This window comes from Hyperoodon ampullatus, assembly GCF_949752795.1.
Source record: "Hyperoodon ampullatus genome assembly, chromosome: 15".
Taxonomy (NCBI): Eukaryota; Metazoa; Chordata; class Mammalia; order Artiodactyla; family Ziphiidae; genus Hyperoodon; species Hyperoodon ampullatus.
Window position 1 is genome coordinate 10,927,231 of NC_136928.1, and position 22,588 is coordinate 10,949,818.

A 22,588-nucleotide genomic window follows, 5' to 3' on the forward strand; every position below is an offset into this window, starting at 1 on the left:
CGTTTTTTTCCCAATTTTAAAAGTAATAGATGATTATTGTAAAAATTCACAGACCACAGAAATGTACCAGGCAGAAATGGAAATTCCCCAGAGGAAATGCCATCAACAGTTTGGAGCATATCCTTCCAGACCTTTTTCTATTCATATAGGAACAAATATGTCCAGAGGTCTTGATTAGAGAAAAAAAATCAAGCAACAAGATTCAATATTCTATGTTATACATCGTATAGTATATTTTATAAGATTTCAATTTTCTGTTTAAAAAGTACATGCAGGAAACATCTGGAAGAACAAGAAACTTTCAAATACCAATTTTACACATTTCTGAAATGTTCTATACTTGGATTTTTAAAATATCTTTTTTTTTTTCTTTGCGGTACGCGGGCCTCTCACTTTGTGGCCTCTCCCGTTGCGGAGCACAGGCTCCGGATGCGCAGGCTCAGCGCCCATGGCTCACGGGCCCAGCTGCTCCGCAGCATGTGGGATCTTCCCGGACCGGGGCACGAACCTGTGTCCCCTGCATCGGCAGGCGGTCTCTCAACCACTGCGCCACCAGGGAAGCCCTAAAATATCTCTTTATAGAAGTATAATGTATATCTATTTCCATAGCTATATATGAAAGTTGACATCTCATGACTGTACAGCTCTATTGACTTTTCACAAATTGAACACACCCCTATGACCAGCTCCCACATGGAGAAACAGCACATGCCCACCCCAAACCTCCTACTCCCTTCTCATGATCATCCCTGCACCAAGGGTACCCATATCCTGACTTCTAACATATATATTTGCCTGTTTTTATCTGTGCTTGAATTTTAACAGTGACAACACTTACATTTAAAATGAGAATAATCAATACAGATGTTATAATAGATGCAGATGTAGCGGTCATCATCTGATGCCAGTGTATAGGCTTCTAGCTCATTCCACAGCTGCGTGGAGTCCCTTGCGTCACAACTGATCTAACTGGCTCCTTTTGAGGGACATTTGGATTGGTTCCAATTTTTGGCTAATAAGCAACGCTCCAAGGAACAATTTGATGCATATTTCTTTGCACACATCACTTTGAGATGTGTTTCTTTAAGATACGTGCCGAAGAGTGAAATTGCTAGTCAAAAGATAGCTAAATTAAGAAAAAAGTTTTTGATATTTTGCCATAATGGCCCTCCAGAAAGTAGCAAATGCTCAGTTCCTTCTTCAAAACAAAAGTCAGGTGCTGAGTGCAGACCTCCTCACCGCAGCCCCTGCTGCTTGCAGCCAAACCAGTGCCAGCTCCCCGGGCAGATGGAGCCCAGGCTGCCCCAGCAGGTGCCTGTTGCACAGAAAACAGAAAGGCACCCCCCATCCTGAACCCCAAACCTCACCCCATGCAAACGCACAAACAACTAAACACAGTCACAAAGACAGCAGCAGGGGGATGCAGCTAAATAGCAGAGCCCGTAGTGGGCTGGGGGGCCCTTGAGATCTGTTCTTACTTCCTCTGCGGACAGGGTGTGAGCCTTCAGGGAGGGTAGGCTGCATGTCTGGGCCTTAGTCTCTTATTAAACAGGGCGTCTCGGAGCAAAGTGAACCCTGGAGGAGTCTGGTCCAGGCTAACCCGGCCCTTTCCCATGACCTGTCAGCCTTGGGAGGCAGCCTGTTCTATTGTCCTTACAGCTGATGGGCAGAATGTGTTAGTTTCTCTTGAGCACCTCCTGCATCTATGCCCTTCTAACTCCCACCCACCACAGTTGGTCCTGCTGTGCCCCTGACTCCACAGGGAGCCTCTCAGATGCTGGGAGACGGTCACATTGGCCCTTCGTCACATTCTGCGGCTGCCAGAGGCCTCTGAAGACGGCCTGGTTTGCCATTGCCCTACTTAAATCCCACCTCCCAGCCCTGGGCTGGCCAGGAAAAGCAGGTGGGACTCTCTCCTCCTTTGACCTGGGCCAAGTGCTTCTGTTAATGCAGCCAAAGTTTGAATTCTTCTTTGGCTCAATAGCTCTTAAGTTGCTCAAGCCCAGGCTGGGGAACTAAGATAAGATCCAGGGGCTTTTACAACTCCTCCACCCCAGCTCAGCATTTTCTCCTTGCATCTTTCTTCTCCGACTATTGAAGCTGAGAGACAGTAAAATATTAACGGACATGTGACAGAGACCCTGATGTGTCTCACCTTCTCTTTGGTGCAAGGTCGCCGGCCTCGTGGCCAGGAGTCCCTGGGGTTCCATGCTCGGTAGGAGTGAACAGGTGCTAGTGAAGGCAACTTGGGGGTGGGCTGGAGGGGGGGTGGCCCCTGGGGCACCTGCTACCTGGCTCTGGGTGCCTTGGGTGCTTTCAACCTGTCCAGGCTTTCTTTCTGCACCTACACAGTGGAGTACAGCATGTTTGGGGGCAAATGAAGAGCTTGACGCAAAATGAAGACATAGTCATTTTAACCTTCTCATCTCTTTTTAACTGAGCACCGACATCTTTGCCGTGTAGATGAGCTTTTGTGTGTTTACGTCACAGGAGTCATGTGCATCATTTACTCAAGACTTTATTTTTACAACCAAGATATTATCATAACAAGAACAGAGAGTAAGAGAAGAAACATACAAGCCATGGGAGGGCAGAAGTGAAAGCTGAAGGACTTCCTGGTGGGAGAGCAAGTGGCCTCTTGTCCCCCAAGCCACAAGTTCCAAGCCCCAAAGGAGATCCTCAGAATCTGAAGTGACCATGGAAGCCAGGTCAGTCCCTCTTGGAAGCCTCATTTCCAGTCTGGTTCTGCTCTCTGGGTCCTTCTGTGAGGAGGGTCAGCCCCAGCCTGGGAAGACAAAAGGGACCCATCCCAGCACCATCCCATGAGAGACTCGGGTCTCAATGTCACTGCCTTACCTGGGCAAAGCAAGGCGGTGGCTGGATGGCCAACACTGAAATTCCCAGCCCAACCCAGGATGAGTACAGGAGCCGGAAGTGGTGCGTTGGGTGCCATTTTGTACTCAATCCTCCAGTGTGCCTTGCAAGTTGCAGAAAGTGCCCTGGGGTTCTGAAGCCTTCTCTCTAAGATTCCCGATGACCATGTAACAAGTTGCTCCCATGCATGAGGCCCACAGAAAGAACTTGCAGTAGTTAAAAGCAGGCAGCTTCAGCAGGTCAGTGACATTTCCATGGTTGAGCATGTCCTTTCTCTCTCATTTTTCCAGATCTCGCTCATCACCGACCAATGTATTTTTGTAGCAGGACACCAAAAACGTATCCTCTGCTCACTTATAAAACCTGAAAACAACAGCAAGCTGTGAAACCACTTATTATCAGGCAAATGCTATTGTATTTCCTGTAAGAGAGATAAATGGTGCATCAGGATGCAGGGCTCCACTCCAAGTAAGTAGCCTAGGGCCAAGAGTTTTGTGTTGGTATATTTTTAGGGCCCATCTCAGTCATTAAAAAAAATTGAAATGCTCAAAAAACGCAGCCCTAAGAACTCTAGCTTTGAATAGTGTTACTATCCTGCGGTACCTTCTAAGGTAAGCGATTCACCAATGCACACTAGGGGACCAGAGGAACGTGGCCTGCCGATAGATGATTTTCTAAGGCCAGTTAGAGGCTGGGGAATGTCTGCCCCAAATTGTAACTTGAATTAGTAACAGCTGATCTTTGAGGCCCAGGGACTATTTCATCCACACCTGGATCATGATAGCAAAACCAGAGGTGGTTTTCAAACTTCTTTTGAGCCACAAACCCTTTTGTTCAACGACATCTTACGGGTAAGTGTAATTACAGGCAACGGATGAAAGCAGAGCTGTTCGGAATGAAAAGGGTGAAGGGGCCTAGGGGCCCACCCGGGGCCACCCCCAGCCCCCTCCTCGCCTAAGCTGATCCTCGCAACCCCTGGGGTTTGCCATAGCATGAGGTCCTGCAGCCGATTCCTCCCAAACTGGCATCAAATCACTGGGGAACAAGTTAAAACGAAGGGGTGAGTGGGAGGCACAGCACAGGCGGCTCCTTGAGGGGGAGTCGTTCTCCACAACAGGTCACCACAAGTTAGATTCTGAACAGAACATTCTGGAGGTCTAGAGTTCGACAAATTCACTTAAGTTACTGTCTCTTAAGTACGGGGTAGTTTCTAAATCCAGCACGTAAAGTGAAAATTGCACACCATCAAAATTACCATCGCAAATTGCCCATGAAATGCAGCAGGCATGTTTAAGCAACTATACAATACAATGTATACAAATATATACAAACACAATGTGTGTAATAATGTAGAGCAGACAGTAGAGTGAGCATATATGAAAATTTATCATTTCAGAGAATTTAAAAATACATTTTAGGTTGTACACCTGAAACGAATATAATATGGTCTGTCACTTATAATTCAACCAGAAAACATGTTGTTTCTTGGTTGCTGGGCTCATAAAGTTGCCTTTTGTAAGTAACATGAGCTGCTGCCTTGACTCCAAGGATCCAGGGGCTGTGCACTTAGACGGTGCTGCTTCAGTAAGTCCTTACAATAGGCATGTGGTTGGTACTGTTATCCCATTTTACAGATGAGGAATCAGGGGCTCAGAGAGGTGAAGTGACTTGCCTACAGTCCCAAGGCTGGTGAGTAGCAGACAGGACTCAAACCCAGATCTGCCTCACAACAGAGCCAGAGTTCTTGATCTTCAATGTAGGAACGGGGGCTTTCTTTCTTTTTTTCAAACACTCTACATAGAGGGGGCTGTAATTAATGAGATAGATAGATGTGAAACAATCTCTATTTTGAGGCAGAAAAGGCGGTCCAAGGACACTGCCCGTGGCCAAACAGGGGTCCAGAGCCCTTGAGCCTGGGAGCCTTAGGCAGTCTTGGCCTCTGCCTTGGCTTCTGCTGGAGCTTACCCAGCTCAGTGGGCCTAAGCAGTGAGCCTTGTAGCCCCTGTGTCTACGTGACTCAGCCGATGCGTTTGCCAACTCCTGGGACCCAGGTGGGGGTCAAGTCCAACACAGAACACCAGGAGGGAAGGGATTCCACTGGTGGAGATGCTGGCCTTGGGGTGAACCGACTTGTCTTCGAGTTCAAGGCTGCGCTCTACTGTCCCAAATGCTTTGAGCAAGTCTTGACCTGTAAAAATAACCCTCCTAGGTCATGCAGGACCAAGCTGAATGAAATAACGGGTGGCGAAAAGTTTGGGATATCCTACTGGTTCTACCTATGCGGTAGTTGATTGTTTATTCAATATCTTGTAATCACGTGTAATGGAAAAGAATCTGAAAAAGAATATATATAACTAAATCACTTTGCTGTACACCTGACGCTAACACAACATTGTACATCAACTATACTTCAATAAAAAAAAAAAGAGTTCACTATTATTCTCAGGAGAGCTAAGAGCTAAATCTTTTTTTTTTCTTCCTCTAATCTTTTTTTTTTTTTACAACTTTATTGGAGTATAATTGCTTCTAAGAGCTAAATCTTACCATACTTGACATATACTTAGATGACTAATCGGTATTCTGTTTGCTTAGGTTCTCTCTTTGCCTGAAATCCATGAGCGCATCTATTTACACAGTGTGTGATTGTTTTGAAGGTGGTGTCTGTCTGGGGCTCTCGCAGTTGGAGGCTGTGGGCAGCAGCAGGGGCTGAGGAAGCCAGGGCCACACCCAGGGCTGCGGCCCAGGCAATTTCCCAAGGCCCCAACCACTTACTGTTTCAGGAGGTGAAGCCGAGCTCTCCTCTGCAGGCCTGGAAGGAGAAAACAAGACCGCTGGTTGGCATGGGCTGTGAGCCACTGACACCGAGCCCCAGAGAGGGAGGAGGGCGAAGAGAGGGGCAGCTGACACCTCGGGCCACTTCCTTGGTGCCAGGTTCTGCTCCAGACACCTCATGGGTTTTAACTCCCTTACTGCTCATGGCAAACCTAAGAGCTGGTACCCTTACTATCTCCGTTTTGCATATGGGGAAGCTGACGTAGACAGTGAGTGTGTTACTGAATGACTTGCCCAAAGTCACGTCGCTAGTAAGTGGCGGTCTGTGTGCCCTTAAATGCGCCACCTTGCCCTTCACAGCAGGTCAGGAAGCAGAGGTTGTACAGGCAGGTGGTCTTAAAGCAGAGCGTGTGTATTCTGGGGAAGTGCAAGATCTCCCCCTGGGACGAAGGAAGGAAAGATGAGCATGTCTATTTACATGTTTGTCTCATCCTTTTTATTTCTGAAGCACATTTAATAACATACATAGACTATTAAATAAACACAGCTAGCATAAATATTAATCATTTAAGAATATAAATATAGTTATAATTATGTATTAAATATATACATACATAATTTATTAAATAAATAAATACAGCTAATTGAAGTTAGGGTTTATAATTAAAAGACTTTTTTACTGATGAGGTCCTTGATCAAAAAAGTCTGCAGACCACTGAACTCTAATGGTTTTTAGAATGGAATAAATGGATCCCTTTTTGGGGGGGCGGCAATTGTATGCAAAAATGTGCACATGGTGCATTTCTCTGCAGAGAGGGTCCATATTGTCATCATATGTTCAAAGGGGTCTGTGACCTATGAAAGAGCCACTGATCTAGTCCACATCCTTGTGGGCCACCCTGTCCCATTTTACAGAAGCCCAGAGAGGGTAAGTGACTTGCACAAGGTGGCACAGGTGAGCAAAAGAGTCAGGGCTAGAGTCTGGGGCTCTGGGTTCTTGGCCAGCTGTGTGGGCCTCCCCTGAAGCTGCCAGGGGGGGCCGAAGAAGGAGGTGATCCCACCTCTGAAGTGACGGGGTACAGCAGCCATCTCTGAGTTTCCCCACAGCCTCACAGAGGAGAGGATTTCTAGCTTCTGGGAACATAACCCAAACCCTACCGCAATCTCTGTGCACTGCTTCCAACCCAATTGCTCACGGGTGTTCCTGATTACTGAGCCCATGCCCCGAGCCGGGCACTTGGGTGGGACTTTACAAAAGCAGCCCTGGGAAGTAGGTAACATGGTTAGCTGGGGTGAGGCAGCTGAGGCTCAGGGAGGCCAGGGCATATGCCCAAGCTCACTAGATCAGGAATCAGCAGAGTCAGATTCAAATCCAAGTTTGCCTGACTCCAGAGACAGGGTGTTCTCTGATCCCTGAAGCTTGGCCTCAGGCCAAGAACCGCTTCTTGGAACTATCATGGGTTCGGGGTTGGAGGGACAAACTTCCAACAGGCTGCCATCCGCCCTGCTTCCCTAGAGAAGGAAGGACCCGCAGGGACACCTCCAACAGCAAAAGGGGTCGCCATGACGACCCAGGAGGGCACAACTTACAGTGTAGGTGAATGGCCACGCCCAAGGCCACCAGCAGGACAAGGACGGCAGCCACCAGTAGGCCGACAATGAGGGGGGCACAGGACGGGCCTGGAAAACACACACATTAACTAGTTGAGATGTGCAGATGAATACAAAGAGGGAAAAATCAACCGGAAGCCCCACCTCCCACAGAATACCGCTGTTCACATAGTTCCTTCCAGTCTTCTTTCTAGGCTCTTTAAACACACTGAGATCATTTCATATATAAAATTTCATGGCCCACGTGCAAATTTTAAAAATTAATAAACTCAGGAGCTATGTAGGTTCCAGTGAGATAGACAATTTGCATGCCTGGTAATGGGAGTTTTCTTATTTATTTTTAAAACCTTCAATTTCAGAAGAAATACCTGAATATATTTTCACTGTAAAAGGTTTAAGTATATGGTTAGAATGCCCCTTGGCGCTCCTTCACAGAAGTAACTGCCGTTGCTAATTTGCATGCACACATACATAATTTACATAGATACATCCCATATAGCTTTTAAAAACACAGAGGCTTATATAGTACAAATTGTTCTGCAACCAGGATTTCTTTTTTTCTTCACTTAAACGTGCCAGCACATTCTTTTTTTTAAACAGGCGTTTTGTTTGTTCCCTGTGTTTTACAATACCTCTGCAGAAAACATCCAGGTACATTTCTTTCCTTATGCAGGAGCCTGCCGGAGGCAGATACTGTAAATGAGAACTACTAACCATAGACTATATCCATTTTCAATTATAACAGATACTGTGAAATGCCTTCCAAAGAGGCTGCAGTGAATTCCATTCCTAATCACCAGTGGTGCACCCTGCCGACCCTTGACATTATCGAAGTTTTTAGTTTTTGCCAGTCCAGTGGGTGAAAAATGATATTTCACTTCAATTCACCACTTGTCAATTTCAGCCTATTTTCATATATTGGCCTCGTATGACTTTTCTTCTATCAGTTGGCTATTTGTTCCTTTGCCCATTTTGTATGCTATGTAAACAGCAGAGTTTATATCATCGATGCCCCAAATCCTTCTCTGGCACCCTTCGTGTCCTTATGGCTGTAGCTGGGGAGCAGAATCTGGACCCATGGGTGAAAAGGGAAAGGCTGCAGATTTGGGCTCAAGGTTAAAAAAATTAGAAAGAGTTTTCGATGTCAGGGAAAGGTGAGAAGGTTTCCTGAAGACCTGCTATGTGCCAAGTATAGTACTAACTACAGACTTCCATCTTGTGAGGAAGGAAGGTATTACTGTCATTTTTATCTCTCATTTTTCAGTTCAGAAAAACCAAGATTCAGAGAAGTTCAATTACATGCCCTAGGTCACCTGGATACTAAAAGGCAGGGCCAGGATTTGGACCCAGATGCCCCGAGTTCTACAGCCCCTGCCAGTCCCATCGTGACAGCTTAAGGGCAGGAGAGGTGGCAGAAGGGATGGAGTGGGCTGCTCCGAGGGAGGGAGCCTGCCGTCACCAAGGCTGCGTGGTGCCACGTGCAGAGGAAGGTTGGCTGAGAGGCCCTTGGAAGTCCTTCCCACCTCTGATGTGTGAGGGTTTCTGTCTGCCTCCCTCTCATCTCCCCCATGTTCTCCTGACCTGGGGGAACCTCAGAAGCATGGTGTGAAGTGAAAGAAACCAGACATGAAAGACCACATATTCTATGACTCCATTTGTATGAAATGTTCAGAAGAGGGAAATCTATAGCAACAGAATGTAGATTAGTGGTTGCCAGGGGCTGGGGTGGGAACAGAGATTAGCTATAAACAGGCACAAGGGATCTGACAGTTTGATGGAAATGTTCTAAAACTAGATCGTGGTGATGGTTGTATAACTCGGTAAATTTACTAAAAATCATTGAGTCATGCGCTTAAAATGGGTGAATTTTATGACATGCAAATTATGCCTGGATAAAGTTTTAAGTAAGGGAGGTGGACACAGGCTGCAGGGATAGGGAAGAGGGGTCAGGGGAGGCCTCCTGAGCTATGACCTGAACTAGAGGCCGAGAAACAGCTACCGGTCCTCGGGTCCTCCGTGAAACATGATCACCTACCAGGAAAACTGCCGCTTCTAGTAAAGGTGGCGAAAAGCCTGCTTGGGCAGGGAGCCAGTGGCCAGAGACACACCAGTGACACTCAGCCCCACCTTCTTTGCCTCGCTCGGGTCTTGGGGTCTCCTGAGATCTGTATCTCACCACACTGTTCCTGTCACAGCACTTTAGAAATTGTCCCCTAGCACCTCCCCAGCTTGTCTCAAGGGGAGCAGACCCCTCCCCATGGCGGCCTGTGGGTTTCTTTCATGATAACAAGCTTTGAGCTCTGTCTAGGTGCCCCGCCAAGCTGGGCGCCTTGTGTATAGTATCGCATTTTATCCTGCCTTGACTGCAGCCAGGTGAGCATTCCCACTTGACAGGTGAAAGAAACTGAGGTTCAGACAGACTGAATAGCTAGCCTAAGGTCGCACAGTATAAGCAGCGGCAGACAGGGATTCAGACCTAGGCCTGGCTAACTTACCACTAGGCTACACTTCCTCATGGTCCCCACCCCCAATACAACCTCCACCTAATCCCCTTGACGCCCCTCCCCCCAACTTGGCCACCTTCACACACATCCTGGTTATTCTTAATAACCTACTAATGTTGGAATTGCATTTTACCCTGGGATTTTACTGAGGGTTGGTATCAGAAATGATGCAAAAAATCTGAAGACCATTTTTCCATCATTTATAAAGTGCTACTGAATTCACTATCGTGCAGCGGTCTTTACATAAGAATGAACAGAGCAGATTTTTTTCTAGAATTTAGCGCCAGGATGAAGGCTTTGATGCCTGGGTTGTTTCTTTATATTATTATGGTGGGAGGAGGGGTGTTAGTGGTGCCACGTGACTTGGGGTCTACTCTTTGCTTCACTGGGTTTTTTGGTTCCTCCAGAGCCAGGGCACAGACCCAGGTTTTGCATCCTCATCTTAGTGCCTCTACTGTCTTGGAGGCACTTTTGTGTCCTTTTTTGTGTCCTTTTTTGGGTTATACCCTGCCTGAAATCCTTTAGGCAAAGTTGGGGGGCATACTTTATACAAAGAACTCATACTGTCTCTTCCCTAAGACTCTGTCCTTCTGTACATGGGTTCTGATTTGCTTTTTACTGTGAACTCATGTGACAGCTTCCCTCTCCCATGCCCTGGATCCTGCTAGATGCCTCCCCCCAGACTCTTTCTGATACTTTATATAAATATTTAAGACAAAGCAACACCAGTAGCATGAGGCAGCCCTGGTATGGCTGCTTGTGGTTTGTCCTATGGGTGGGAGCAGGTGGCACTTTCTTTTTGTCATCAGTAACTTTTGGGGGACAGAGGTCAGTGTTTTTCCAGAAACACATTTGGCTGATGGGTTCAAGGCAAGTGTGTGTGTGCATGTGTGTGCGTGTGTACTCAGCTACGGTGTCTGGTGCTTGTAGCACAGAGCAGTGAGTTGGTTTACTCATTAGTAAACATATATGAAGCACACACTGTGTGCTAGGTCTTCTATTAGGCATCAAAACTGGGGAAGGTTAAAGTGCTGGTCCTTTGTCTTTTTTCATTACTTTTTATTGGAGTCTAGTTGATTTGCAATGTTGTGTTACTTTCTGCTGTACCGTAAAGTGTATCAGTTATAATAGGCATATATCTACTAGTTTTTAGATTCTTTTTCCATATAGATCATTACAGAGTATTGAGAAGAGTTCCCTATGTTATACAGTAGGTTCTTATTAGTTATCTATTTTATATATAGTAGTGTGTATATGTCAGTCCCAAAGTGCTGGTCCTTTGGGTTGAGTTTTTTGTTTGTTAACAGCTCTATTAAGATATAATTTATATATTGTAAAGTTCACCTGTTTAAATTGTATAATCTAATGGTTTTTGTTATATTCACAGAGTTGTGCAACTATCGCCACAATCTAATTTCAAACATTTTAATCCCCTCCAAAAGAAATCCTGTGCCCATTAGCTGTGTTCCCCCATTCCTTCCCCAACCCCCCAGCCTTAGGCAACCACTAATCTACTTTCTGTCTTCAAGGAATGTCATATTGTGGACATTTCATATCAAGGGGATCATATAATATATGGTCTTTTATGACTGGCTTCTTCCGTTGCAAAATATTTTCAAGATTCATCCATGTGGTAGCATATCAGTACTTCACTCTTGATTATGGCTAAATAATATTCCATTGTATTGAGAGTCCACATTTTGTTAATCCATTTATCAGGTGGTAGACATTTGAGTGGTTTCTACTTTTTAATCTTGCTAGGAACAAGTTTTGGTTGGATGTATCCTTCATTAAGTTTTGTCCTGTGATGATTTGGGAGTGTGTCTCCCACTAGAGTGTGAGCTGCTGGAGGATAGCACTGCTGTCACACTCAGCTCCCTTTCAGACCCCAGCTCAGGGCTAGAGAAACAGGCTGGAGTCCACACTTGGGAAGGGCTTGAGGAAGGAGGGAAGGAATGACAGGAGGGAGGGATGGAGGGAGGGAGGGTGTCTGCTGTCCTCCTAAGAATCCAGGGGTCTGGGAGAACTCACCCTTCAGGGTCACCAGGTTTGGGCACCGGAACACCTTCTTCTTGGGAGACGTCTTCTTGGTGGGCTGCGGAGTGGTGGGAGGGACATCAACTACAAAAGCAAGACACGTGTTTCAGCCAGGTAAACAGCAGGTGGATTCAGAGATAAAACTTACAACTGCAAATCTTATATCCAGGTACTAGAGTCCCTCTCCGTGTTCCCTAGGCTGCTATGGGGCTTGAAGGTCACCGATCACTGGGATTTTTGATCTACTTCCCCAACTCTCAGATGAATCTGAAGGCCTAGGGATGGGGGTCTGTTTGGTGTCCTGGAGAGGGGGGCTCTGGAGCCACCCAGATGTGAAAAGAGCCCCAGAACCCCTGATTAACCACTGCGTGACTTGGGGCAAGTCCTATCACTTTTCTGTGCCTCCGTTTCCCCCTTTTTAATCCGGTGTCACGTGCTGAAGTGTTGGGACAGGGCAGAGGGACAAGCCCACAGGGCGAAGGGAGACACCGGAGGCTCGGAGGTGCTAAGGGAGGGGGACACCGGGCGCCGCTGAATCCAACCCCTGCCTCTGAGGGTTGGGCAAAGACATTTCACTGAAATGATTTTCTGCAAAATGGTAGAGGGAATCGGGTGACACCATGAACTTGAATTCTAGAGTCAAGGGCAAAGGGAGGAGCAGCCAATGTTTGGGCCCGGTAGCTTCCATATAAAATGTGGACACTTCAGACGCTCACTGCCCTGAGCCATGAGCAGTAGAGAAAACGTGCCCCACTCTGCCTGCTCCATGAAGTTTCTAGAAGAGCCAGCTAACCAGAATTAACCCTTACCAAGCTCCCACCTCGGGCTAGTGCCCATGCCAAGAGTGTCAGCTTAAGCTTATTGAACCCAACAGCTCTGGGGACTGGCACTATTTTCCCCATCTTATCTCCGAAGAAGCCTAGGCTCAGAAGGTTGAAATAAATCACTTGCTCAGAGTTCAAGAGCCACGAAACGGCAGGGCCGGCATCTGAGCCAAAAGATGTGTGTCCTAGGCTCTCACCCCGCACACTGCTTCGAGAGCAAATGCGTTTTGACAAAACGTTAAGCACATCAGGTCATCAGAGCGCTGAGGGACTCTTGTAAAAGGGGAAAACAGCTTCAGTCTCTTGCTCTGAAAGCCTGGGAGGAGCTCGGCCCTCTGCTGCGGTGTCTGGACCTTCCATTACCCCCTTTAGTCTGCACTGCCTTGGAAGTATTCATTCCCCTACTTCCTACACGTGGAGGCACAGAGGCTCCCAGTGGGCAGTGGTGAGCCTGCGAGGGGGCAGCTCTGCCTGGGCACAGTGGCCTGGGGACGGATGGGGGGTTTGTGGGGGAGACTATTTCAATGTCTTCTTGCCCAGAGGCAGGTCCCCTTGATTCTTCCTGATACTACTCCGCCACACCCAGTTCTCCCCACTTCTCTCCTCTTAGAAAGGGGCAGGAGTTTTGAGCCCATGGTGTCTTGAGGGGCCTGAAAAAGGTCCATCTTCCCCCAAATACTTTCTCTACCATCCAGGCTTCCTCCTTTAAAATGTACTGACCTTCTGGCAGGAGGGCAGGCTTTGACTCTGAATACCCGTACCCTGCGGAGATGATACGGTTGCCAGCACGTGTTTTGGGGAGGGACTGCCATTCCGGGGAGCCAGGCAGTGAGAGGGGTTTGGGAAGATCAAAGCCAGGGGTGAGCGGGTGGTGGTACACATGGCGGGAATCTTCTGAAAACCAGTTTTGCTTATTTCACCATCCACCTTTCCTAGACCCTGAAATCTCATGAGTGGGCAGTGTGAGGCTTAGAGAGACAAAACCAATAAATCAAACCAAAACCCCAAACTCACAAAAGCCCAATTTTCAATACAAGAATCATTTGACACCCACCCCTCCAGGGATGCCTCGGCTTCTTGTCAGGAGAGCTCTCCCTACATTCCCTACCTCCTGATGTAAGACCCGAGGTTGGTGACATGTGACGAGGGCATCACTCTGGTTTGTGTCTTCCTGATCATGTCGCTATGCCTGCACCTCCCATGCTGAGTGGTCTAATTCCTGGGGGTCCCCTTGTCACTCTCAGTGCCCCCAGCCTGAAAAGATCCCAGGTGAGTGGGAAGCAAGACAGTGGGAGGCCCACTGGGCATTGGCCTTGGCCATGGGCTAACCTGGGGAGGGGCCTTTGAGGATTCCTTCACACCCTTGATAGTTTAACCCTCACCATCCAATATGGCAGCCACCTGCCACGTGTGCTACAAAGCACTTGAAACGCGGCCAGTCTGACCCGAGATGTGCTGTACACATAAATATCGAGCACTTAGTATGAAAAGCGAATGTAAAATATTTCAGTAATAATTTGTATACTGATTACACATTGAAATAATAATATCACTGATACACTGGGTTAAATACAATATATTATTTAAATTAATTTTACTTGTTTCTTTTGATTTTTTTGAACGTGGCTATTAGAAAATCTTAAATTACATCTGTGTCTCGAAACATATTTCTACTGGACATGATGACTTAACTCCTGAGGAATTGCAGTTTCTAAGGGCTGGAGGGAGTCATGGAGGCCCTTAGCAGCCCCACAATACAGATGGGAAAACTGAGGCCCAGGGAGGGGAGCGACCTGCCCACAGGCACTGGGTAAATTTGCAGCAGAATTTGCAGCTGGGTCTGGGATCCAGCCTCCTCACTCCTTGCAACGCTGGGCGTGGGTTCAAGCTCTGCGTCCCAATGCTCATTCTTTCCGTGTGCACACTGGGAGGGGATTTCTGAGACCACTAGCAGGTCTGGGGACTCGGCCCAATCCAGTCACAGCCTCAGGTGAACTTAGAATGGCTGAAGGACAGTGCTGCCCAGTCTCCAGAAGAAGCAGCGATGCTCCTAAGCATCCTATCTACAATGGGATCAAACAGCACCTGCCTCCCAGGGTGCTTGACAGCATTAAGTGAAATAACTACGTACAACCCTGGTACCTGCTTGGCCCTGGGTTACTTTTTTTTTTTTTTTTTTTTTTTTTTTTTTATTAGCGGTACGCGGGCCTCTCACTGTTGCGGCCTCTCCCATTGCGGAGCACAGGCTCCGGACGCGCAGGCTCAGCGGCCATGGCTCACGGGCCCAGCTGCTCCGCAGCATGTGGGATCTTCCCAGACCGGGGCACGAACCCGTGTCCCCTGCATCGGCAGGCGGACTCTCTACCACTGCGCCACCAGGGAAACCCTGGGTTACTTTTTGTTTCTATTAGGGGTAATGCTGTTGCTTCTGGAGGTCCTTCCCTCCTGCAGGGCGGGGCTCACTGAGAGTGGGATGTCCCAGGGCCTGGCACGCACCCGGCACCCAGTAGGTGCTCAGTGCTCATCTACAGCACTGAGCCAGATTCTTACCCACACTCAGCTGAGTTCCCTTCCCAAAGGTCAGGTCGGGGTTCCCAACCATCATGCAGAAGTAGACGCCGCTGTCGGAAGGCTTCACACTTTGGAGGCTGAGACTGTACCGGGAAGAACCTCGAAGCACAGTTAGCGTCTCCTGCTCTACCTCCTTGCCGTACACAGTCCCTTTGGTGAGATCCCAGAAGGCCAGGAACTCGTAGTGACTGTTAGAGCTCGGGGCCTGGCGCTGCCTCAGCCAGTAGATGCGAGAGTTAGTGGGGAAGGTTTTGGTTTCACAGGACAGCTTCACCGTCTGGTTGGTCTGAGCCGTCACGGACGCAGGGGTCTGCAGGAGTGCAGAGCTGCCATGCAGAGCTATGAGAAGCAGAAACAGCAGAGACCATCAGCACCTTTTCATGGCCAGGCTCGTGGGGCCTCAGCGTCACCCGTAGTCAAGTATGAGAGAAGTTATGAGAGCGCCTGCCCAGTTGCAGGGCCTGGGAAAATGCTGTGTGAAATGCAGCCCCAGGACTCAGAGCTCGAGCACCCCATCCCCCATGCGATCATCCATCAGGCCGGTGTTAATGATGCCAGTCTGACAAAGGCGACAGGGGAGAGAGCGCCCCTTGTTGACTGCATGTTTATGCCTGGCTCTTTGCATAAATTACCTCAATCATGGCTCAGACTTACTTTGGGATTTTTATTCCCATTTCACAGATGAGGAACTAAGGCATGACATGACTTATTCAAAGTCCTGCTTACAGCTAGTAAGTGCCCAGGAGTCAAACTCAAGGATTCAGTCTGAAGTCAAAGCTGGTTACCTTTCACCTTGTCCTGCTGCCGCTCTACGTAGACCTTCAAAAGGCTCCAAGCAGCTGCAGGAGACCCAGGGCAAGCTCAGAGAGGAGCTCAGAATCACCGGCAGAGCACATGGCCGGTCTGGCCAACCCAAAAGAGGGCCAGCCACCGTTTCTGGACAGTGACAACCAGCAAGAGGAACTCACTCTCCCCTGGTAGGCACAATTCTAGCCCATTACTCCCCAAGCCCGTAATCAACCGGTCTCTGGATCCCCATTCCCGAGTGGAAGGACAGACACCCCAGACGTGGCGCTGGGAGTTCATTTCAGTCTCAGATGGGATGCCCCTGCAGGTAGGGGATTGTTCAAGAAAACTAGAGCAGAACACACAGACCTGGCCTTGAACCCCGTCTGTGCCTCATGCCAGTTGTGGGACCTCAGGCGAGTCGTGGAGCCTGTCTCCTCCTATAAAAGGAGGGCGGCTTGCTGTTGCTGTCCTGCCTGCTTCTGAGGCTTAGAATGTCCAAAAAAGCACTGCCAAGTGGAAAGTGCTCTATGTGGGTAAATCACTGCCTGTGTGTCTCACATCTCAGGGGTTGTTACTGGTAGCAAATGAAATCGTAAGGAGAGGATTAGAATGGGTCCTTCATGGCCAAGTCCAACAAACTGAATCTGACCCGGCAAAGCTTTCATTTTAGCTGCGGGGCAGAGGAGACTGCAGACCAGGGCAGAGACCCAGGAGCAACAAGGTCCAGAGAAGACACAGACCTGGCTGGGCAGAGGAGGCCACAGAGTGTGTGTGTGTGTGTGTGTGTGTGTGTGTGTGTGTACCCAAGGCTTTCTGAGGTCGTGGCCCACATTCACAATCCTGCCTGTACTTGGGGCTCAGGCTCCCTGGCCCCAGAGTGACCTTCTCTAACACTGAAGAAATGAACTTAAACTTTTGGACTCCCCTCACACTCAGATGGCTCTGAGCCTCTGCTCGCACTGAGAATGAAAGGGTACCTGGGACCCAGGTGATTGCTGGGCCTTCTCTCTTCTCCCCAAAAGCCATACTGCCTTTTTAGCAGAGTAGAGATTCTTCATTGTGTGGGATCATTGACCTCCTGGGGGAGATAGTAAGAATCGACAGGGAATTCCCTGGCGGTCCAGTGGGTAGTACTCCTCTCTTCCACTGCTGGGGGCACAGGTTCGATCCCTGATCAGGGAACTAAGATCCTGCATGCTGCGTGGCTTGGCCAAAAATAAAAAAAATAATAAAAAAATAAAGAATCACTGTACTGAATATGGTGCGTACATTATTTTGTTTAATCCTCACCAAATCTTTTGGGAGGAAACATACCATTTTACACATGAGGAAACAGAGGCTCAGGAAGGTTAACACCGCTGCTTAACCTTATAACAGAGGCTGCTTAAGGTCACACAGCCTTTTTGTGGTGGATCCAGATTCAAACTCAGGTCTGGGGCCCCAGAACCTGAGCTTTGAGCCACTCCTTGAATTGAGGAAACCCGGATCCACATCATGGGCTCATGTGCACGTAGTGGGACTGCAAATAAGATTCCAGAAGCTCTACCAAGAAAGCCCAGAGTGGAGAGGGGTCAGAGGGGCCTTGGGCTCTGTGTACGATCCTCTCCTGCGTCCTGACTTGAAGACTTCCTGGCTGAGACACACCCTGGTCTCTCTCATGCCCACTTGCTTTTCAGCCCCTGGAGGCTGAACCCCCGGCTGTGGCTGAGTCCAGTCTGAACACCGGACCCAGAGCCAGGCCTTACCACACACATGGTCTCATTTGATTCTTTTGATGGTCTCAGTCCCCCCGTGACTCCACTCTCAGAGGGACCTGCTGTTTCTAAAATGACCCACAGTAACACTAGTAGCTTTGAATGGCCTAGACTAGCTTCTACTTGAGATGTCGTTGAGTTCATTAGGTCAAAGCCCAGGCAGGCAGGCCTTATCACCCTGGCAGGAGGATCAGCTTTGGACTTCTTGAACAAGACAGCAAATCAACCACAGGTTAGTGGGCAGCTTGGGGTGTGGAGATGTTTCTTCTAAAAAACAGACTGATGGGCTTGGCCAGAGGGACGGACTGTCTGCTGTATTCTAACCCCAACATTCGAACTCCATCGCTGCTTGTCCGGGGAGCCACACTGCCTACAACACCCACGCCCAGGGAGTATTCGGGAAACTGGGGACCCTCAGGGGGTACCCTGACACTCCTGCCTGAGAAGTGGCAACAGCCTGGTATTTGGCGGATTGTGCTACAGATACTTCCCCGGAAGTAATAAAAATATGTCTACAGAACCCTGGGCCAAGCGCCGGTGCACCAAAGCCAGAATTAGGCCCCTGGCCCCTTCCTGGGGGCACGTCTCGGCCAGACCTGGACAAGGGCATTTCCCCTTCCCCTCTGGACCTCCGTTCTCTCTTTTCTTCCTTCCCATCTCCTTCAACCCTCCCTCCTCCTTCCTCTCTCCCTCCTCTCTTCCTGTCTCCCCTTCTAGGTTCAGGCTTTGGGGCACTGAGGCTCCCGGGAGCCCTGGGGTCATGAGCTCCCTGGGGAGGTTTTCCACCCCCAGGGACTGTGCCTGCCGGTCGCCTCCCGGGCGCCACCGCAGCTCCGGGCTCTGGGCTGGGCATCCTACGGGGACAGTTTCCCCAAACTCCACGGCTCAGGCTCTTCCCGGGTCCAGCGAAGCCCACCCGCTCCGGCCCCGCGCGCCCCAGGGTCCCCCCGCCTTACCTGCCAGCTGCGCGGCGACAAGAAGCCAGAGCCGCGGCTGCATCTTGGCGCGCCCGGGACATCTGGTCCTGGCGGGGCTCGGCGAAGACGGTCTGGGCTGGGACCTGGCGGGGCAGCTGGGGGAGGGCGGAGCGGGTAGCAGGGAGGGAGGGACCTGGCGGGGGAGAGAGGCGGGAGTCTGGTGAGAGGATGGCGAGGTCTCTGCCCTCATCCTCCCCGCATTTCAAAGGTCTTGGCTGCGTCTCCAAGCAATCGCACGTGTGTGATCGCCTCCTGCCCTGGGAGGTCAGAACAGGATCTGCACTCCATGTGACCCCGGATGAGGCAGCTGAGGCTCAGAGAAGTGAGGATGCTCAGGAGGGTCCCACGGGAGTGGTCGTGGAGCAGGACCCTAACTCCGGTCACTTCCTTCCTTTCTGAGTGGTTATTGACAGCCTCCTGTGCACTCCAGGGCCAGCTGGACCTGAAGTCACCAAGACCCAGGCCCTTCCCTCAAGGGCACACAGTTGTGAGGGTGAAGGAAAGTTAACTGACAGTGACACGTAGTCTGACGCTGAGGAAGGTGAGCTGGGGAGCCAGCCTGGGCCGGGGGCAAAGCCAGACCTTGACCTTCAGAGTCCAGAAGAGCTGAGAAGATTAGGATGCTCTCTCCACCACGCCCCCACCCAGTGTGTAATTTCTGTTAAAATAACACTGAAATGGGGAGTTAGCAGAAGATCAACAAAGATGCCCGCCCACTTTGAAGCTGTGTGTGAGTGTGTGTGTGTGTGTGTGTGTGAGTGTGTGTGTCCCCTCGTCCTGCCTCTCCCCTCCTGCTGTGCGGTGCCCTGCAGCTCTGTCTGCCGGTGGTGCAGTCAAGCTCTGGGCAGGGAGACCTGTCAGGGTGATCTTGCCGTTCACGTGCAGGTTAGCAGAGGAAGCGGGGAGTGGGACGGTGGGGGAAGGATCCAAGGAGGAGAGCTGGGTGTGTGAGGGCCTGCGGGGCAGAGGGAAGCCGGGGAGGGCGGTGGGAGAAGGTCACAATATCAACAGGGACCTAGACCCGCAGGCCGTGCGGGTCACCCTAAAAGCCTGGAGTTTACCCAACTGGGGATGGCGTGTCCTTGGAGGTCTAAAGCAGGCCATGGGGCAGGGATACTTTCAGCGTCCAAAGCCAGTCTCCTTTCCAACCTATTCCTGCCTCAGCTCCCTTACCCGTCGCTGGGGACCGGCACTGCTGAGCTGGGTTCAAAGAGTTCAAAGTCACTAGAGGGGGTGCAGCATGTCCTGAGTGTGAGGCTGCTCCTACAGCCCTGCCAGAGGCCAGAGTCTCCCTCCATATTTCCTAACCAGGAGCAACCGCTGAGGCCTGAGCGTACACAGGGCAGACCTGGGGAGACCACACATTAGTGTGAGCTTTTTTTTTTTTTTTGAAGTGAAAACACAAAATTACCATTTAAAAATGGATATAATCCAGTGGTATTTAGTACATTCATGATGTTGTGCAGCCACCGCCTCTATTTAATTCCAAATCATTTTCATCTCCCCAAAGGAACTCTCTGTACCAATTAAGCAGTCTCTCCTTATTGCTCCCTTCCCCCTGCCAAATCCTGGTAACCACTAATCTTCATTTTCTCTCTACTGATTGACATATTCTGAATATTTCGCATAAACAGAATCGTACAATATGTGGATTTTTGTGTTTGGCTTCTTTCACTTCCAGTAATGATTTTGAGGTTCATCCATTTTGTAGCATGTATCAGTACCTCATTCCTTTTTTATGGCTGAGTAATATTCTGTTGTATGTATATACAACATTTTGTTTATCCCCTCATCTATTAACGGACATTTGGGTTGTTTCTACTTATTTGGCTATTGTCAATAATGCTGCTATAAACTTTCTTGTGTAAGTATGTATTGAGTACTTGTTTTCAGCTCTTTTGGGTCTATACCTAGGAGTATAATTGCTACGTTATATGGTAATTCTGTGTTTAACTTTTTGAGGAACTGCTGAACAGTTTTTAGAGCAGCTGTGCCATTTTACATTTCCACCAACAATGTATGAGGGTTCCAGTTTCCCCGCATCCTCACCGACACCTGTTACTTTCTGTTCTTTTTTATTTATTTATTTTTAATATATCCATCCCAGTGGCTGTGAGGTAGTATCTTATTGTGGCTTTGCATTTTCTTAATGGCAAATGATGTTAAACATCTTTTCATATGCTTCTCGGCTATTTGTATTTCTTATTTGTGTGTCTATTCAAATCCTTTGTGCATTAAAAAGATTAGGTTGTCTTTTTGTTGTTGAATTATAAGAACTCTTTATATATTCTGGATACCAGACCCTTCTCTGATATATGATTTGCAACTATTTTCTCCCATACAGCTGCTTGTCTTTTCACTTTGTTAATAATGTCCTTTAATGCACATAACTTTCTAATTTTGATGAAGTCCAATATTTCTATTTTTCTCTTGTTGCTCATGCTTTTGGTGTCATATTTCAAAATCAATTGCTAAATCCAAGGTCATGAAGATCTACCCTGATGTTTTCTTCTAAGAGTTTTATGGTTTTAGCTCTTATAATTCAGTTATTGATCCACTTTGAGTTTACTTTTATACATGGTGTGAGGTAGGAGTCCAACTTCATTCTTTTGCATGTGGATATCAAGTTGTTCTGGCATCATTTGTTGAAGAGACTATTCTACCCCCATTGAATAGTCTTAGTATGCTTGTTGAATGTCAGTTGACCACAGAGGTATGGGCTTATTTCTAGACTCTCAATTCTATTTCATTGATGTATATGTCTATCCTTATGCCAACAACACATCATTTTGATTACTGTAGTGTGATAGTCAAGTTTATGTCAACTTGACTAGGCCACGGATGCCCAGATATCTGTTTAAACATCACTTCTGGGTGTGTCTGTGAGATTGTTTCTAGAAGACAGTAGCATTTGAATTAGTGGACTGCTTAAAGCAGATGGTCCAACCTAGTGTGGGTGAGTAACGTCCAATGTGTTGAGGGCCTGAACAGAACAAAAAGGTGAAGGAAAGTTGGATTTGCCCTCCTTCTGCCTGCCTGCCTGAGATGGGACATTGATCTTCTCTTGCCCTTAGCACTCCTGGTTCTCGGGTCTTTGAACTAGAACTGGAATCTACACATTTGGCTCTCAGGCCTTTGAACAACACAACCCAGGCTTTTGTGGGTCTCCAGCTTACAGACAGAAGTTCATGGGACTTCTCAGCCATCATGCTTGAGACAGCCAATACCTTTAATAAATCATGTATATCTATCTATATGTATATGTATATCTATATCTATGCCTCTTATTGGTTCTTTTTCTCTGAAGAGCCCTGATTAATACATGTAATTTTGTAGTAAGTTTTAAAATGGAGAAGTGTGAGTTGTCCAACTCTGTTCTTTTAAAATATTGTTTTAACTATCTGGGGCCCCTTATATTTCCATGTGAATTTAAGAGTCAGATTTTCCATTTCTGCAAAAAAAAGCTGTTGAAACTTTAATAGGAATTGCATTGAATTTGTAGACTGCTTTGGGTAGTATTGCCATCTTAACAATATTATGTTTTCCAACCCATGAACATAGAATTTCTTTCCATTTATTTAGGTCTTCTCTAATTTCCTTCAGCAATTTTTTTTTTCTTTTCTTGGTTTCAGTGTACAAGTCTTTCACCTTTTTGGTTAAACTTATTCTTTGGTATTTTATTCTTTTGGATGCTATTGTAAATTGAATTGTTTTCTTAATTTCCTTTTTAGATTGCTCACTGCTGGTGTATAGAAACACAACTGATTTTTGTGTATTTTTCGTGCAACTTTGCTTAATGTTTATTAGCTCTAGTAGTTTTTCTGTGTGTGTGGATTCTTTGAGATTTTCTACATATAGGATCATGCCATCTCAGA

The 22,588-nt window shown here is 48.0% G+C and overlaps 1 protein-coding gene across 1 annotated transcript; it reads right to left on the minus strand.

The window, feature by feature from the left end:
- Window positions 1-5,642: 5,642 nt before the first annotated feature.
- On the minus strand, window positions 5,643-18,735 carry CD8B (CD8 subunit beta; the record flags this gene model as incomplete). The annotated part of the gene is made up of 5 exons (XM_079721374.1): window positions 5,643-5,683; window positions 7,237-7,326; window positions 11,793-11,882; window positions 15,173-15,532; window positions 18,693-18,735. The coding sequence occupies 5 exons, from the start codon at window positions 18,733-18,735 to the stop codon at window positions 5,643-5,645; spliced, it is 624 nt and encodes a 207-aa protein (XP_079577500.1).
- Window positions 18,736-22,588: the final 3,853 nt, after the last annotated feature.